Source organism: Malus domestica, chromosome 05, assembly GCF_042453785.1.
Source record: "Malus domestica chromosome 05, GDT2T_hap1".
Taxonomy (NCBI): domain Eukaryota; kingdom Viridiplantae; phylum Streptophyta; class Magnoliopsida; order Rosales; family Rosaceae; genus Malus; species Malus domestica.
In genome coordinates this window covers 43,097,247-43,117,469 of record NC_091665.1, presented here as the reverse complement: position 1 = coordinate 43,117,469, position 20,223 = coordinate 43,097,247, and the positions used below count along the sequence as shown (strand labels likewise).

Sequence of the window (20,223 nt, the reverse complement as noted above, 5' to 3'; positions counted from 1 at the left end):
GGAAGAAGAAGAAGAAGAAGAAGAAAATAATATATATATATATATATATTATAAAATTAAAAAAAAAAATAAACCGAATCTGCCCAGATTCGGAAGAAGAAGAAGATTCGGAAGAAGAAGAAGAAGAAGAAGAAGAAGGAAAAGGAAGGAGGAAGAAGAAAAAAAAAGGAAAAAAATTGGGCAGATTTGAAGAAGGAGGAAGAAGAAAAAAAAAAAAAAATTGGGCAGATTCGAAGAAGAAGAAGGAGAAGGAAGAAGGAGGAAAAAGAAGGAAGAATAAGAAGAAGGAAGAAGAAGAATAAGGAGAAGGAAGGAGGAGGAAGAAGAAAAAAAAACTGGGCAGATTCGAAGAAGAAGAGGAAGAAGAAGAAAAAAAAACTGGGCAGATTCGAAGAAGAAGAAGGAGGAAGAAGAAGGAGATGGAAGGAGGAAGAAGGAGGAAGAAGAAAAACAAAAAACTGGGCAGATTTGAAGAAGAAGAAGAAGAAGAAGAAGAAGAAGAAGGAGAAGGAAGAAGGAGGAAGAAGAAGGAAGAATAAGAAGAAGGAAGAATAAGAAGAAGGAAGAAGAAGAAGAAGGAGAAGGAAGGAGGAGGAAGAAGAAAAAAAAAACTGGGCAGATTCGAAGAAGAAGAAGAAGGAGAAGGAAGAAGGAGGAAGAAGAAGGAAGAATAAGAAGAAGGAAGAAGAAGAAGAAGGAGAAGGAAGGAGGAAGAAGAAGAAAAAAAAAAAACTGGGCAGATTCGAAGAAAAAGAAGAAGGAAGAAGAAGAAGGAAGAAGAAGGAGAAGGAAGGAGGAAGAAGGAGGAAGAAGAAAAAAAAAAAACTGGGCAGATTCGAAGAAGAAGAAGAAGAAGAAGAAGAAGAAAGAGGAAGAAGAAGAAGGAGGAAGAAGAAAAAAAATGGGCAGATTCGGAAGAATGAGAAGGAAGAAAGAAAAAAAAGAAAAAAAAAAACGAATCTGCTACCCAGATTCAGAGGAAGAAGAAGGAAGAAGAAGAAGGAAGAAGAAGGAGGAAGAAGAAGAAAAAAAAAATTATTTATTTATTATTTTATAATATATATATATATATTTTTTTTTTAAATTTCCACATGGATGACATGTGGCGCCCAGTCATTGTCCACATAGACGCCACGTCACTGTTAACGGCAGACTTAACAGTTTGACTAACGGATGTATGAGACTGTCCCAAAATTTACACTTTAGGTATGAATCTGGGACAAAAAAAACTTGATGTACTAAATGTTGAAAACCACGAAACATAAGGGTAGTAAACAATCTTTTGCCCTAAAATTTAAAATTTCAATGTTTTTCATTTTTTGAAAAAAAAAAAAAAAAAAAACCGAAACTGAACCGGAAAAAACCGAAAAAAAAATGAACTGAACCAAACCAAACCGAAATTTCGGTTTGGTTTCGGTTTTGGCAAAAAACCGAACCGATTTAAACCGAACCCACCCCTAGGCCAAATGGCTTGTTGACCCCACCGGGCCAAAACCAGCCAATCAGGCCAGTGGACTAGCCATCTCAAACCAATCAACTATCTCGATGAGCCAGCCCATTTTTTTGTTTTGAACAATTTTTTTTTCTACACAATTTCTCACATATTTTTCACTATTTCATACTATCTTACCTCATTTTATTTTAATTCTTCACATTTCGTACTATGGCCCCCTCGTTAGAGATGGTTTTTTATCACAAGGTTATGTTTGGCCTATAGCACTTTGGCCCATTTGTTGGAGATGGTATGAAATATGATATGGTGCTGTTAATTAAAATATTAATTTCTTGGAGGGTTATAGGGCTAAAACGAGTCATCTATCTCTCATTCGATTGGAGATGACCTTACATCCCCCAACTCCTTTGGTTTGTTGTTCTAACCACCCAGTCATCCACGGAGAAAGCTTGGTTGTTGAAAAAATATCAGCAACTCATGTTGTTAGCGAATCACGGATGAACACGTATCCAAGTTATGATTAAAAAATCAATTATTTATACACGTGTCCATCCGTGATTCGCTAGCAACAGGAGCTGCTGCTGATTCAGCAGCCAAGCTCCGTTCGTCATGCACCCCTTGTCTATTTGTCTGCTTCCGTGATGCCAAGCTTTGGGAACTCTTGATGCAAAACATAAATGTCTGTTTATGAAGCAGCCATGGATGCGTGGCCTACCATCTTTGCACCACGTTTCATCACTTGTATGGAAATTTAGGTGCAAAAAATCCCGTGGTCTTTAATTAGGTAGGTGAAGGACATATTCACATTAGTTCTCACAATGTTCTTGTGTGTTTTATTGGCAAGAACTCAACTTGAATTGTCCTGTCAATTAAAGGGAAAAACACGTTGTCCTTGTGTTGCAAAACAGTTGGGGCATGTTCGTAGCACTTTCGAATAATCATACGTGTTTCTAACAATGTTTGGCCAGAAAAAAAAACCCTTTATAAATTATAAAGTTTTTTGCAGAAGCAGTTCTTCTTGAAATTTTGACAGTAAATTTGTTTTGCTATTCATTCAAGCCCACTCATGTTTATTTTTAGGGAACTTTAACGAAAAACTTCCGGTACTGTTCACTTTAATGAAAAACCACATTTTTACACTAAAAAGTCAATCTTGGTACTATTTACTTCACCCCTTATTTTGTTCTTATCGTTAAAACTCAAAGTTTTCAAGTCATTTTCATTAGTTTTCCTTTATTTTTATTCTTCAATTTTTCTTTGATTTATTCAATTCGAAGACATGAAATAAGAAATTAAGAGTTTACAAGGCAACAAATGAAATGTGCATAAATGACTTCTCTTCTAACAAAAGCGGAACCAAGCAAAGCACTATAAGCATGAGTATTTGCTCATATCCCTTATAACGCTACATGATATTTTGTTAGACAGTTTCTCATGTGCTTCTCATGAAAGCACTTTCATATTGTTATGCTTCTAATAAAAGTGCTTACAACAAAAACGCTTATTATTTAAAATCCACTCCTAAATAGAACCTTTATGTCCCCACGTATGACATTTCGCTACCAAATTCGATTGCCGAATTTATTTAGATGCATTGCATGTAATGGCCTTTCTTATTTATTTTGCCACCGATAACTTTCAACCTAAATCCGTGATGTTTGAAATTTCTCATGCCTTCGACGTTTTCTTTTCTACAAAAGCATAAAAACCAATTGCAACAAGCAACATCAGCACAACCAGCAAAAATACCCCAATCTCTTGCAATGATTTGTAGTTTTTCACATGCACTGGACTTGTCAACTGTATATAAATCTAACCACTCCAAAGTCGTACAATAACTTACATGAAACATGTTTTTCGTTGTTGTGATGTCCTCATCTAATTATATATTATTATTTGGAGTAAAATTTACACAATAATACATCAAAGTAAATTAGATTTTACTATCTTAACTTTGCGTCATATAACAATCTCATACTTCATATAATTAGTCCAAAACATCACAATAACGATATTGGATTGGGTGAAGAATGGGGCCTGCGTATACCACGTCAACATTTAATAACAAAAAAATGATAGAAAAGTTGACAAAGGTCTTACATTGCATTGAATTCGTAAGTTAATGTATGGTATTGTAATGTTTAAAAAATGACGTATGAGATTACTATGCGATCCAAAATTCAGGTAGTAAAATGTAATTTACCCAATATACTATTAAGACAGTAAAACGTTTCAAATAGTGTTCTTATCCTCAACCTGGATCAATTTTTTTAAGGGAACCTTAACGAAAAGCTCTGGTATTGTTCACTTTAACGAAAAACCACATTTTTACACTAAAAAGTCAATCATGATACTATTCATTTTAATCTTTATTTTGTCCTTATCGTTAAAATTCAAAGTTTTCAAATTATTTTCATTAATTTTTTATTTATCTATTTTATTTTATTAATTGTGGCATTTGACAAGGCCTGCTGCCGTGTCGTGCATGTTTGGAGGTACAATATAATTAAGTGACAGTTGTGGTCCATAAATTAAGGCAGAAATTAGGTTCACATCCTTCTTTTTGTTACTTCATTGATTAAAATCCTATTCATTTTTAATTTTTGATCAAGGTCCTTAGGTATTAATAACATCATTAATTATTTGAATAATAAAATATTTTTATTTTTAAATATATTCCTTTAGTGTTAAAAATGTTACAAGTAGTATATTTATATTTATGGCTAAATTTTTTATCATATATTTTTATTTTTAGTTTGTACCTATTTTTAATTTGCAAATATTTTTTAATTTGTACCAATTTTCTTTTCATTTTTAATTTGTACCCATATATTAGTTTCTTTTTGTGCCCATATTTTTTAAAGTTTTATTTGTGTTTGTACTCATGTCATGTGTATACCGTCACATGATATTGTATATTTTAATCAATGATAGAAAAATTACATATGGTATATTTATGTTTTATGCCTAAACTTTGTATCATATATTTATATTTTTAGTTTGTACCCACTTTTAATTTGCAACATTGTTTTTTAAAATTTGTAGTATTTTCTTTTTAGTTTTATTTTGTACCCATGTATTAATTTCTTTTAGGGCCTATATTTTTTTAAAATTCTTTTGTACTCATAATTTTTTTAATCTTTTATACGTACCCTAATTTATTTTTAATGTACCCATTCTTCTTTATTAATGTACATATGTGAAATGTACCAATTTTTTTGTAAAATGTACCAATTTTTTAACACTATGGATACATTCTTTTGCCATTTATTATTTCTTATTTTTACATAGTTTTTATCCATTTATTCAATCAAATTGTTTGAATTCTTTTATTGTAACCGTTTCTAATAGTATTATAATGAAGGATTTTAAATTTATAGGATTATAAATCTTTTAAAATATCATACAATTAATGTCAAAACTATAAAACTATAAATATTAATAGTAATATAATGAGATGTACAAAGTCAAGGGACCTTGATCAAACTTTGAATATCATCAAGGTTTTAATCAAAGAATGTTAAGGATTAGGGACCGCATCCAAAGTATCACATAAATTAAGTGACGTAATTTAAATGCCTAATTATTTCTTTTTTGACCGGAATAACCAATGATAAAGCAAGCAAATTCCCTTTAGCAATTGGTGGATGGATGTTTCCCATTAGGGCAGACAATGCCTGGTTTTTTATCCTTTTAGAAGTTAGAAGGTAGGTTGATCGGATTTTTCACCACCTATAAAAGTAGGGATAAAAACACTTAAAAACTCTTGCAAAATTATAATATAGCAGCTCAAGTAAGATCGTTCTCCACAAGAATTGAGTGAATAATTTGTATTTAAACTAATTCTTAATTAACTATTTAAAAACAAAGTTTGGAAAGAATTAATTTTATGACCTAAAATATTAAAAACAAAATTAATTAAAAAGATAAAAGAAATCGGCAAGAGCAAAGAAAACAAAAGAAAACAGTTTTGAAAATAAAGTTAAGCCCTAGGGTTCCGCCGTCACCTTAACAATTCTATATAATTTTACCAATTATTTATGAATTACACGTGTAACTTTGAAGGCTAGGTTTTGCTAATGCATATTCTCCTTGTGATATTCAAGCAAGAACATATATCTAATATGCAACCCGTCTGTGATATTTAGATCAAATACGAAGATGCAAGACTCATTAAGTTTTGTGAAAACCCTTTGAAAAATCATGCAACCCCTAAGAGCGTGATATTCCTCTTAGGTGATATTACAATTATTAACCACAAGAAGCAATACTCAATCCTACCGTATTTCATCCGATTACTTATCTCAACATCCTAATGGTAGCTAAGCATTAAGACATAGAGACAGTTTAAACACAGTGATTAATAATTCAATGTATGCATGCATAATATCATAAACAATTGAATAAAGACTACATATTCATGCTAAGGCTCGTGGTTTCGCCCTAGCAAACGAAAATTAGTTAAGAATGACCAACAAACAAAAGGAATTCTATTAAAATAGAAAAATGATAGAAAACACCTTGAAAGAAAAATACAAATCATCAAACCCTAGACAAGTTCTCCAAATTGATTAATCTCCTTAATAAAATGTCTTAAAATAAAACAAGGAAACATAGTAAAATAATAAACTAGCAAATAAAAGGTTTCCTATTTTAACTGAAATTCGAACTTTTCAGAAAATCAGACTTTTGACCGACCAAATCAACCCCGATTTGTTCCCAAAAGGTCTCTTTTGAAAGCTTAAGTCGTCCCCAACAAATCATCAGAATGAATCTTCCTCAAAATATGTCATCATAACCTCCAAAATAGCCAAAACATCCAAAAACGTCAATCTGGAAAAACTGCACGCTGGGCCTTTATTTCATTGCCACGGTCAAACAGCTTAATAGAAAAATCTGATACTTTGATACAATCATCTTGAAAGACTCACGAATATCATCTAATTGGAATCACTCCAAAATTCGTCCGTTTGAATACTTTATGCTCCAGCATACATTCGAAATATAATTCAAAGTATCAAATTCACACAAAATAACCAATAAATTAATATTAAGATTATGGTAAAATATATAGTATAAAATCGACTCATCACATGCCACAATTTTATCAAGAATTCACTATCAATAAATAGACAAGCAAACTACAAATTGGTTTACTATTATGTCATTTCACTTTGCTAAAAAAGGTTCTAAGTACAAATCCTATATCCGCTTGATTAACGAGAAAGCAAAAGTACAAAGATAAATAAGAATAGTAAGAAAACTTTATGGAATGAAAAGGAATTTAGAATGCGAATACTTCAATCAGACACTAACGACAAAATCTACCTCACAACTTAAGTTACGTAATATGTGTTGCATACACAAAATAATAGATCGTCAGTAACACGATAGTTTTCTCCAACTCATAATATGTACCAAAAGAAAGGACCCAAAGAAAAGCAGAAAGAGGAATCTATACCATTAACACCAGCTAATTGGCTCCTCCAAGTTAGGGTCAATATTTGATCCAATGAATTGTCTTGATTGGAGAATTGGGGTAGGGAATTTTAGCATATGATTTGAGTCTTGTGGTTTACTTCATGGAAAGTTAGAAAGTGTCTACCAACAAAAAAAATAATACTTAATTGTGATACACAAATCTGATATCAAACTTATAATTATATTTCGAATTTTTGTGGAAGTGCTTATGTATGAGTCTTGGTCATTATATTTTAGTGGCAGATGCCGCAGAACCGAGATCCTTTCAGGATCTCTATGCTCGAAATTCAAGAATTCAGATATTTGAATCGTACAAAAGAAAGAGATTCGAACTCTAGATTTATAAGAGGTAAGCCGATGAAAATGGGCTTATAAAAACTAAAAAATTTAAAATGAGTGGTTTGTATCTCTAAATTTATTGGTTCTGAACACAGAAATTCAAAGAGCCTCTTAGTTCGACTCCGCAGACCGATTCAATCAACTTTAGTGCATGGCAGAAGTCCACAAGGATGGGGACCCTTTTTGGTCCTTTTGCACGACTCCAGGCGTACCAAACAAATCGCAGAATCGCCCAGAAAAGCCACCAAGGCAAATATGAATCATGATGCCAACTAAATATTGGAGTTTTATTTCTTCGAGGTGAATATTTATTTTTGAAATTAGGGTTTGTTCAATTACTATTCAACTCTTTTTAGCTGCTTGTTTAATCTTGTGCCAGCCTGGGCCAAGTTCTAACTTAACTAAGCAAGATCTTTGTGTTTAATTTTGATTCTTATTCTCATTTTCTAAACGATGCTTAATTTTAATGAAATTGACAGGTTTTGTTATAGTGGAACAATCTAGTTACCAAGGTATCGATTATAAAGGAAGGACTTCTGGTTCTAAAACTAGGGTTAGGGTTCAGGAATAAAATACATAACTAAAAGTCATGATACATAGTTTTAGTACCATAAATCTAACCACTGAAACTGTAAAGGAGAAACTCGCATCACACAGTGTGTTATAGTTGTATTACGTACATATACTCGAGTTATTTGCAAAGAAATCTTATATTAAATATCTATCATTTCAATCGTTTTGTAATGCTCACTACAAGAAAACCAACTTTGAAGCCTAGATACTACAAAAAAAATCATCCCTACGATAATTTAGCTGGAAACCGTGCTAGCTAGTTACGAATTTGTGGGAAGAAATAAACAATGTAGCGAGAAAGATTTGAACACTAAAAGGATCGAATCAAACAACAAGATGATCCAGATAGACTATGTGTCTCCACCCTTTGTGCATGAAGAAAGCAACAATGGCCAGGTTGTATGAGAATTGGAGAGCAAGACGACCCTCAAAATATAAAGTAACATATACCGGTAACTTTAGTTTCATAAATCTCAAGAAATAACCCCTTGTATATGTGGCTGTGGTAGTAACACCTAAAGCTACTTTGAATAATATTTCTCTGCGGTACTGTTTCTGATAAACATATAGTGCTCTTGAAGTTTTCTGTCAGAAAAGACGAACAAAAAAACACACACCAGGTTTTAATATGTTAATGCAGATTAAAGCTGCAGCAGTATATCATCTTTAATTATTGGTTTGCTTATCATTATCATATGCTGAATTGAAAAGGGAAACAGTATCCCTTTGCCTGATTGACGCTCTTCGAGCACGTGTAGAGTTTACTGGAATATTTAGCCTACCAACCAATAGATTCACATTATCCTCTAGAATTGGTCGTCAGTTCAGACAAGGTTTGATCGGGGTGGATTATCAATGAATTTTCTAGAGAATGCAAACTCAAATCACGGAAAAAGAAAAGGAACAAAATTGTAATGTTGTTTTAAGCTTAAACACAAGTTTCTGACTCATCATATAATTCATCTCGTCTTCTTGTTTAATTTGCATTCACTGTTTGTTGTTTCTTAAGACCAGTGAAGAAAGTTGAGGGGGATTCACTCCCTTTTTCGATGTGAAATTTACTCTAAACATGCATATTTCTTATTTGATAATATATTCTCCAATTTCCAAATTGAATGTTTTACTCGCGAGAGGTGGAAGTTAAAAATGATTGTTAAAATTACTAGGTCTTGAATAGAAAATGAATGAGTGTTAACGAATGGTCCCTTGCATTTGTATGGCAGTGAGTGTTAACGAATGGTCCCTTGCATTTGTATGGCAATGAGTGTTAACGAATGGTCCCTTGGCATTTGTATGGCAGAAATTTAGTCGTTGGAATTTCAAGTCTCCGGAGTCGTCTTTAGGTTAAGGGGTGTAATGTGACATGTCACACTCATCAGTTTCACACTACTAAATCGACACAATTTGAATGTAAAATAAATGGTCTAGGTTTCACACAATATACCTGCCAAATGATGAAATTGGCACTAATCTGTTAAATTTCATTTTCATCATGCTTTTATTCAAAGTAGCTCTACTACTTTGAAATTGCACGATTGTACATGTGTTTTCATTTGTCAAATGGACGGTCAAAAACAGTGGTGCGTTCATAGGACCTTGTTAGATGATAGATATTAAATGTGAATATAAAATTATACACAATCGGTTATAAGACAGATTTAATTTTTTCCTGACAAACGAGAGCAAAGGGTCCCACCGCCTTCTGAAATCTGTAAACTTTTTTCAGTGGCATCTAATGATAGAGTACTGCTCTTCAGCTTTGGCTTTCTTTCTCTCCTGATGAGAGTCTTAATAAAAGCGCGCATTATACCACAATAAGTTGAAGACCAATATTTGTTGGTATTTGTTTAATATAATCATCAAGTATTTCAATTTGCTGGTGGATATTGTTTGATATCTTTCTAGCTTGGAATATATTGATGGAGAAGTGCCCTAGTTCATCTACAACTGATAGGAAAACCATAGAAAAAAACAGAAGAAATCAAATGAAAGCTCTATTCTCCAAGCTTAATTCTCTTGTTCCCCACCAACGCTCAGGGGTCTCTCTCTTTCAATCTTCTTTGTGGGTTTGTTTTTGCATTATAGATCATGTTTTCTTGTCAGATTGTGAGTCTGTTTATGTAATTGTTAAGATTATAATCCAGACTCACAGTTTGACGCCATATATATTTGTCTGCCAATACAAGCCTGCTAAAAGAAATGTGTATTTTGTTCATGGGATTATTGTTGCAGGAAGCGGCATCGCTGCCGGATCAACTAGATGATGCTGTAAACTACATTAAACAACTACAGACAAACTTGGAGAAGATGAGGGAGAAGAAAGACAGGCTAATGGGGGGAATCGAGAAGAGCACTCATTGCAACGCAGGCTTTGGCCGCTGCGCTGGACCAATAACCGGGGGATCACCATTGGTCGAGATTCATGAAACGGGTTCAGCTCTAGAGGTTCAGATGATAACTGGGTTGGAATACCAGTTCATGTTCAATGAGTCGATTCGCGTGCTTCATGAAGAGGGAGCTGACGTTGTAAATGCCGGTTTCTCAGTTGTTGAAGATACAGTTTTTCATACAATACATTCCAAGGTAAGGAAACAATTAATTACTACACAATGCATCACCATTTTATTAGAGATATTTATGTTCTTCTGAATGTAATGTAGATTGAAGAGTTGGCACCAGGCTGTGCAGCTGCAAGGATTTCGGAGAGACTCAATAAGAAGTTTGTGAATGATCAAGCTGATGCACTTGGAAGCATATAAGCACTCATTTTTCAGCTATTGTCACCATTTGGGCACCGTGACCAATGCCCATTTTTCTTGTAGTGATTTCTTAATTTGGTCATCTTTTCAGGCTGTCTTCAGGCGGAAACTTTGTCAATCAAGCTCAAATGTCCTTGTGATGATCTGAAGCTAATATTTTCTAAGTTCTAAGCATTCTGAAGCTTACTGCACTTTACTAATAATATTGAAATACATGTTTAAGTCGATCTTAGCATGAATGAGCTAGCAGCTTAGCACGTGCGTGCACACACACATAAAATTTGTACGTTGTTATCATATGTACTACTGTTTCGACAAAAATGAAAGACGATTTGATGCGAAACCAAGTGATGTCCATAGTGACATGACAAGCAAGAGCAAGGAGAAGTGTACAGTAAGTTTCAAGAACTAGGTCATTGGCATGCAGAGTAACAAATAGAAAAATGAAGGAAAGAAGCAATGCAAAAATATTATGCCTTCCTCGTACGTGCACAAATTAAGTTATAAAATTTAATGAATATTTCTTGTAACCTGGCTATATTTTTGGCAAATGTTTTCTTTATGGACTTAACCTTTCCGTGAAGCTCACAGCATTCTCCAGTCTCTTAGTATATGGAAATTAATGATTCTCGAGGATGATTAATAGGGTTCAAAAATAGCTTAATATATAATTAGTATTGTTTAAGGAATCAAATAGGATTTGATTTCAGAAAACGAATTAAATGTTTTGTTAAGCAGATTATAGAGTTTGCAAAGAATAAATACTCCAAAGCTTCATAAAAAAAATGCCAGAATCAGATTGATTTAGGGCTGGTTTGGTATTGTTGTGCTTTGAAAAAAAACTGCTTCTGCTATGCTGTGAAAAAAATCATCTGTGAAATAAAGCAGAGTGTTTGGTAAACTTTTTTGTAAAAGTGCTTTTGAAAAAAAAAACAGTATTATAGTGCTTAGTAAACTTTTATGTAAAAAAGATGTGAAAAGAAGCCGGTTTTTCAAAGCTGGATTTTGCAGCTTTGCGTTTTTGGCTTTTTTTCACCCAAAACTGTGAAAAAAACTAAAGCTGAATGTTTACCAAACACAAAAAAACTCTCAGCTTTTTTTGATACCCACTTTTTTCAGAATCACCTCGGTACCAAACCAGGCCTTAGACAGTAGATACATGTGGGATATAACTTAAAACAATTCGTCCTGTATGTTTTTAGTTAGAGTTACACATATTGCCGACTAAAATAACAGTCGTGGATGACATTTTAATTTATAATCTCCTCTAATAAAGTAGAAACTTGAAGCCATTAGACCAAACGATGGCTTAAGACATACTGCCTACTCGACAAATTGCTAATTTGATGCGAATGCAGCATATGATAGCACAAGTAGAAAAAAGTTGGAATTTTTTTGTAACCAGCTATTGAAATCCACATATGAATTTAGAAGAATCGAATGAATCCATACCGCCCATGCCAATGTTGTATGGCTGTCGTCAGCTCTTGTCATGAGATGAGTTGAATATCAGAGTGCACAACGAACGACTAACAAAATAATAAGAATATTATTAAACAAACGAGAATGCCGAAAATGCTATTAAACCCTAAGAGACTACATTGTGATTGACTTATCTTCAATGAATAACAAAGCACCCTATTTATAATAAACTAACCTTAATCTCTAACAAAACCTAATTCTAACGGGCTAAGCCCATAAAACCAAACATTCAAATAAACCAAAATACTAATAATTTCCAACAAGATGTTTGGTCAAGTTTTATAACGCGCAAAACTATCATTTTATGTTGCTGAGGCATGTGCGCCTAAGGAGAAAGTCTTCGCAACTGAAGTGAGAGAAAGCTAATTAATCCATCAAGAGTCATAAGTGATGCATAGGACAATAGGAAACCGTTAAAGCAGATAAGATTTGAAGATAGAGTGATTTCAGAACTGAAAAGAAACTACGAAGTAAATATAATTAGCACTCGACCATCAAATATGTCTTAAAAATGTACAAGTTAAAGGACTCGAACTAGTGCAAATAGACGAATACATTGTTTCAGCTAAACTCACCTAATTCACACCTCTTTGATTATGATTTATTTTATGTTTCAATTGCAGTATTAATAAAAAATTAATTCTAATAGGATTTGAATTGTTAATTAGGATTTTCAATTTTTATTAGAAATTGAGTAAATTGTAGCAGTGGTCCCTTAACTTTAACTCAATTGGAGCAATGATCCCTCAACTAAAAATTCATTACCCTTGGCCCCTCAACTCATCAAAACGTGCAGGTATGGTCCCTCAACTAAAAATCCATTAACATGGGTTCCTCAACTTTAATCCAACTAGAGAAATGGTCCCTCAACTTTAACCCAATTGAATCAATGGTCCCTTAACTTTAACTCAATTATAGCAATCGTCCTTCCAACATAACTCATTTTAACAAAATTCTGATGAAGTTGACAAAAATGACCATCGTTACACGTTTTGATGAGTGGAGAGACCCCAATTGTAGCAATAGTCCTTCCAACATAACTTATTTTGACAAAATTCTAACGAAGTTGACAAAAATGACCATAGCTACACATTTTGATGAGTTGAAGAACCAATTGTAATGAATTTTTAGTTGAAGGACCATTGCTACATTTTACTCTTAGAACTTAGATTACAAGCTTGACGAATTACTTATTTTACAAAACAATCTTAAAAGCCCAATAGAATATAATTGGGCTATAACCGAAGCCCCATAACTACAAACAACGGCCCAGTGGTATAACGGTAAATTACTCATAGTATAAAAAACCGTACGAAAACTAGGGTTTTAAGCAGAAACCCAATCCACTGCCATCACAGCCAAAATCTTCTCTCTCCCTCTGAATCTCACAAATCCAGCAATCAACGATGGTCGAAGGTTTCGAAGTCGGCGGCGTACCTTTCAACCCCGACGGGTGGGGCCCACCGGACAGCACCACCACCCCAACCACCTCTTCCAATTTGCCCCAAAACGTCCCCTTCGCCCCCTTCTCCCGCTCTGAGAAGCTTGGCCGGATCGCCGACTGGACCCGCACCTTCAACAATCCTGGCCGCTCCAAGAACCCATCTGACGCCGTCTTCGACTTCTCCAACGACGAGTCCTTCCCCGCCTCTGCCGATGACGACGCTTCGTTCCGTCTCGTCGATGGAAAGCCCCCTCCGCGCCCCAGATTCGGCCCCAAGTGGCGGTTCCAGCAGCAGCGACAGCTCCCCCACCGCCGCGACGAGGAGGTCGAGGCCAAGAAGCGCGAGGCTGAGAAGGAGCGGGCCCGCCGCGACCGCCAGTACAACATGAACCGGTCCAACGTCAACGCCCCTCGCCGAGAAGCCGCGGTTTTCAAATCTTCCGTCGATATCCAGCCGGAGTGGAACATGCTGGAACAGATCCCCTTCTCCACATTCTCTAAGCTCTCGTTTTCTGTACCGGAACCCGAGGACCTCCTCCTCTGCGGCGGACTCGAGTTCTACGATCGCTCCGTCGATCGAATCACCCCCAAGAACGAGAGGCGGCTCGAGAGGTTCAAGAACAGGAACTTCTTCAAGGTCACCACCACCGATGACCCCGTCATCCGCCGCCTCGCAAACGAGGATAAAGCCACAGTCTTTGCCACTGATACGATTCTCTCGACTCTCATGTGTGCACCCAGGTCAGTTTACTCTTGGGATATTGTGGTGCAGAAAGTTGGGAACAAATTGTTCTTTGATAAACGTGATGGGTCGCAATTGGATTTGCTTTCGGTCCACGAAACCTCTCAGGAGCCCTTGCCTGAAGCTAAGGATGATATCAATTCAGCTTACTCGTTGAGTGTCGAGGCTGCTTATATCAATCAGAACTTTTCACAGCAGGTTTTGGTTAGGGATGGAAATAAGGTCACGTTCGAGGAGCCTAACCCCTTTGCGAATGAAGGAGAGGAGGTTGCTTCCGTTGCTTATCGCTACCGGAGGTGGAAGCTTGAGGAGGGAATGTATCTGGTTGCGAGGTGTGAGGTGCAGAGTGTTATGGAGGTGAATAACCAGAGGTCGTTTTTGACCCTGAATGCGCTTAATGAGTTTGATCCGAAGTATTCGGGTGTCGATTGGAGGCAGAAGTTGGAGACTCAGAGGGGAGCTGTATTGGCAACTGAGCTGAAGAACAATGCTAACAAGTTGGCAAAATGGACTGCACAAGCGCTCCTGGCCAGTGCTGATTTGATGAAATTGGGTTACGTTTCAAGGGTTCATCCTCGTGATCACTTTAACCATGTGATTTTGGCTGTGGTTGGATACAAGCCCAAGGAGTTTGCCTCGCAGATTAATCTGAACCAAAACAGTATGTGGGGGATTGTGAAGTCGATTGTGGACTTGTGTATGAAATTGAATGAGGGCAAGTATGTGCTTGTTAAGGACCCATCGAAGCCCCAAGTTAGGATATATGAGGTGCCTCCAGATGCTTTTGAGAATGACTATGTGGAGGAGCCACTGCCCGAGGATGAGCAAGTTCAGCCACCGACGGAGGAAGGGCAAGATGCTGAGCCGAATGTTGCTGCTAATGATGTTGAGGATAAGCCGGTTGATGCTGTTGAAGCTTGAAGGGTAATGTTTCTTGCTGCATTGTCTACTGTAATATGTGTTCCTTATTGTTTTATTTATTTTGAAAAATTTGGTATATGTTTAAACATTTTAATTACGTTCATTGTTGCTTGTTGGTCTTTGTCTATTTGATTTCCCTGTGAATCATGTATTAGTTCTAGTTTGTTAAAGTTTTTGATGATGAATGTAATGGTTTACTTTAGTCATTGAAACTTCAACTGACTAGACAGTGCCAAGTTCACAGATCACTTTTTGCCAAGTCGATTCTAGGCCCATTCTTCATCAGATATAGATTCCATTGTTCCTGTATCATGGATTAAACGGTGAGAGAGCGGGGATCAGGGTATGATGTTAGGAGTTATTATATTAGAGACAAATTGGATTGTATTTATCCTTTTGTTGGGATACTTGTGTATTTCCAGAATCACTCTGCCAAATTGTAGAGTAGTTGGCTGAACTCTTCTCGTTACTTATCTTGAAATGAAATCCTGGGTTCTGGGATGAATGTGTTTAACTTGTTGAGGTCACTAATTGATATTTCACATGTGTTACCTGTTGTATGATGCGGTCGCACTTTTGGTCATAATAACATCGGATATCTCTTGATCATATATAATTGATTGATTCATCGTCGATTGGTGACTGCAGATTTAAATCGATTTTCACAATTGCTGAGAACGGGGAAACCTGGCTACACATCTCTTAATAGTTGCGAAGCGAGAGAAGATTATAAGGCCATCAAAGACTTGTATCTGAAGTTAGTCCAACTTTTATTGCATCGTTGGCATATAGATTTTACGAGCATTTTGTAGCTTTTCCATCTTTTAAACTGGCGTAGAGGAAACTAGCAGATCATGGGAATGGTTTTGTTTCTTCTCACTTTTGTTTTTAACCTTGAGCTTTGTGATATGTAATGCTATTTTATAAAAACTTGAATTTTTGCCTTAATATTTGGTATCGAAGTCGTTTACCTTTCTCAATTATGTTGTTATTCGGATGTTTTGTTTCTCGTAAACGCGTTTGCGTTTTGAGTGTGAAGTTGGTAGGATTGCTTGTGCAGCTGTGCTTACCAGCTGTGGAGTAGCTCTAATTGCTCAATAATTCCATCCCTTCACCCAGCCAAACCATAGCAACTTACATAGAACATGTTAAGAGCTCGTTTGGAAATTCTTTTAAAATGGCTGAAAGAGATTTTGAAAAAAATGTTTTTGGAACTAATTTTTAGTAAAAATTCAATTAAATTGTGGAAAAGCACAGTGTGTTTCTTGAAAGAAACACATTTGATGCTTCTTATAGAAAGCATTTCAAGTGCTTTTGAAATTTCAAACTATTTTTTCTAAAAGTGTTTTTAGTCATTGTAGAAGTACTTCCCAATGAGTCATTAAGCGCCACCGTGATATCTGATTGAATAATACAATGCCACGTTTAATATAGGGGATTTCTGGGCTTCAGCCTCAATTTTACCGTAGAAATATACTGTAATTGCAATTTCATTCTATGGGAAAGTGGGACAACAGCAAGAACATGCGAAAATCAGATCGGGGTTGAAAATTTTTAGATGTTACATCCTGTTCAAAATTCGTTGTATTTTGTTGCCCGATACATGGACATTCTACATCGGGGTGTGTCATTATACGGATTTAGGAGGATCAATTATGGGCCTGGCTCGTAGTTACGGCATAGAAATATAGTTCCACAGCCCCTTATGCAATGGTTGTTATGTTATTCTCTAAGATGGACACAATCATGTATGTTGGTTACGTTGGAAGGAATCGTACCCAAACCTATCCGAATCATTTCCTCACCATTTCTCATTGGTTTGTATAGGAGGGAATGAATAAGAATTTGATTCCAGATCAATTGGGATCTTAACACGTCTCTATTGAAGAATGCAAGAAACTCTGCATCAGAAAATTTCACATGTAATGAGGGGATCCTCTACTAGTCGCACCGGACCTTCTATGATAAAAAAAAAAAAAAAAAATCTCACTTATTGTACTAGTAGGTAGTAATACGCAAATTGGAGAACAATAACAACATAATTAGTAGTGGGTTGTTGGCCTTTTCCTTTATGATCGCGACGATTTCCCTACATTCTCTCCCTTCCTTTACCACTTGGATTAATTGCAAGAGCTTAACATGAACTCTCAAAATGTTAGTAGGAGTTGAGAAGTCCAATATCTATAAGATCGAATAGTAGGTGCTTCCTGCTTGACAAACCATGCTAGCCATGGCATGCCAAGCACCCCGCACCTACGTCATCAGGGGTGACAAGCCCGCCACACCCATCATCACATGTTACTTCAGTATAAATGGTGTGTCGAGCTTGGGACATTCCCTCCCATTGTAAAACCATAGTATTACCATGCCGATTATCATGTCCATTGAGAAGACACATGATAATCGGCATGCATTAGTACTAATAATAATGTCTTATAAACAGAACCATTATCGGCGCTGCTAAATCATAGAGTTAAAAATGAATTTTCATGGAACATTTCATCAACACGTGATGTTTTTCTCTGCGATTATATATTAAATAGAATATTACAGTAACGATAAATTCATTTTACTTCCTGTTCTGCAATAGTGCAACTGAGCAGTCATCCTATTTCCTGTTCATGCTGTTTAATTCTCGATATACTATTACTTGAGAGGGTGTGGGTGCGACTTATTATTTAGTGTTATAATAATTTTCACATTTTCCCTCATGCATTTTAGTTTTTGAAAATATTGCAGGAAAAAAAAAACGAGAGTGAAATCACTAACTTAAAAAGTTTAACACCGTGACCTTTTCCATAATTGAGTTCATGGAAAAAAAAAAATTCAATGTTCTTGGAATATAAGACCGTATATTAAATTTGAAAATATAAATTTATGTATGCTACATTTTCAATTATTCTTCTATTTATATTATGACGTGTAATATACTGTCTTTTATTCCGGTAACATTCTAGAGCTTGTGAAATATGTCTAAGAATATATATGCCGCCCAACAGGCTCTAAAAAGCTCGATTCAACCACAACGAACTTGTAAAACATAAAATGGTGTTTGAGCAGTTTCGTATGTGATATGATCGAGTTAAGGGGAAAATCGAGTCTCTGCTTTTGGGTTTTTTTAATGAAAAGAAACACACTTTTAGTTTCGGATTTTGATGCAATGCAATCATGGAAATGTAGAAAAATCGTTGTTTAAGAAACTACTTCTAAGAAAAGGGCACGAAATCATCAGCATATGTATGTGTAGTCATCACAGCAATAGATAATGTACCCAATCATCATCATACTGGCATTTGGAATTAAAATGTTAAGAGCCTGGCGACTTGGCTAGCCATGGTCGTATGGACATTTCAATAATCATTCTGTAGACATCGAAATTTCGGTAAATAAATGTTGACCGATAAATCAAAGTGTCAACGCTCATGTATTACATAAATTTTACACGTAGCGTGTGACTCAACGAAAATTGAAATGAGTTGGAAAAGTCATCAAATAGGACACGTGTCAACACCTGGCAGAAACGACTTATTTCATCTGGAATATTATATTCAAAATTAGGCATTGGAAAATTCTATAAATACAAGCCCAATTTCATTCATTTAGGGGAACAAAAAAAAAATCATTAGGCAAAACTCTTGAAGCTCTGAAGCTCTGAAACTCCGAAGCTCTCAAGCATCCAGGTTCCCGAAGAATCAAGAAAGCATTCTTCGTTCATCGTTCTTCCAAGATCAAGCCCGACGGCCCTTGGATCAACAATCATCCACCTTCAAGCCCAAGCCTCAACGGTCCCTTGAAGAAAGCGTTCATCGTTCATCAACTGTTCATCCTCAAGGATCAAGCCCCAACGGCCCCTTTGGATCGACAACACCAACAAATCCGCTCATCCGCTGTTCATCAAGCCCAAGCCCCGACGGCCCTTGAAGAAAGCGTTCATCGTTCATCACTGTTCTTCGAGATCAAGCCCAAAAGCCCTCGAAGATCCGTTCGTCACTGTTCTTCGAGTTCAAAGCCCAAAAGCCCTCGGAAATCCGTTCATCACTGTTCTTCGAGATCAAGCCCAAAAGCCCTTGAAGATCCGTCAATCACCATTCTTCAAGATCAAGCCCAAAAGCCCTTGAAGATCCGTTCATCCTCGTTCATCCAAGATCAAGCCTCAACGGCCCTTGGATCAATCGCACATCCCACAAATCAACACCTTACGGAGATCGAATCAGAGGATCAAAATAGAGAGAGATTGTAACCCAAAATCATCAAATACAAATATTTTGTTTGTGCACGTTGTTCTTGTCTTTTTCGTTTCAGGAATTTTCCGTGTTCACAAATTGGCACGCCCGGTGGGATAATCTCTACCTCTCATCTCTTTCTCCGTTCAAGGAATCCAAGCACACCTCAAAGTCAATGGCATCAAGCAAGGGACAAGCCATTCTCGCAACCACTGAGGGAAGGATCCTAAGCACTTCTGCCGCAAACGGACAATCCATTGGCGCCACAACCGCTCCTCAACATGCCACTTCAAAATTGGTGCCGCTAAAAGAGCAAGGGGAGCATCCAAGGTGTGAGTCTGTCATCAACCTGACCTCGCTGGGGGCACCGAAGCATGATGCTGAGGCACATAAGATGACATCCCAAAACAGCCAACGACGTTCTTCATCAGCATCCTGGATGTCTAAAGGAAAGTCACGTCTATTGGTCGCACAAGTCATGACTATCGGCGTTACCTCCGTTGAAGAACAACTGGCTCAGATGAATGAAGCAATCGCAAGGCTAACCCGAACTGTGGAAGAAAAAGACTTGGAAATCGCTGCACTCGTCAGCCGACTGGAGCCACAGGACGACGAGAACCCTAACCCAGAAGATGAGCCTCAGGTGGAGAAAAACGATGCGAAGCCCGAGCCAAACCAAGCAGCGGCACTCATGGGATCTCTTTCTATCCAGCAGCTGCAAGAGATGATCACCAACACCATCAAGGCACAATACGAAGGGAGCTCAAATACCTCCGGGTTGTACTCAAAGCCGTATTCAAAGAAGA

At 36.4% G+C, this 20,223-nt stretch overlaps 2 protein-coding genes across 2 annotated transcripts; both read left to right on the top strand.

The window, feature by feature from the left end:
• Window positions 1-9,585: 9,585 nt before the first annotated feature.
• LOC103434804 (transcription factor bHLH162-like) lies at window positions 9,586-10,830 on the top strand. Its single transcript, XM_008373155.4, has 3 exons — window positions 9,586-9,885; window positions 10,079-10,429; window positions 10,507-10,830. The coding sequence occupies exons 1-3, from the start codon at window positions 9,766-9,768 to the stop codon at window positions 10,603-10,605; spliced, it is 570 nt and encodes a 189-aa protein (XP_008371377.1). The 5' UTR covers window positions 9,586-9,765; the 3' UTR covers window positions 10,606-10,830.
• A 2,419-nt stretch (window positions 10,831-13,249) lies between these two features.
• LOC103434805 (eukaryotic translation initiation factor 3 subunit D-like) lies at window positions 13,250-16,174 on the top strand. The gene is made up of 2 exons (XM_008373156.4): window positions 13,250-15,197; window positions 15,843-16,174. Exon 1 carries the CDS (start codon window positions 13,494-13,496, stop codon window positions 15,192-15,194), a length of 1,701 nt encoding a protein of 566 aa, XP_008371378.1. The 5' UTR covers window positions 13,250-13,493; the 3' UTR covers window positions 15,195-15,197; window positions 15,843-16,174.
• The last annotated feature ends 4,049 nt before the right edge of the window (window positions 16,175-20,223 follow it).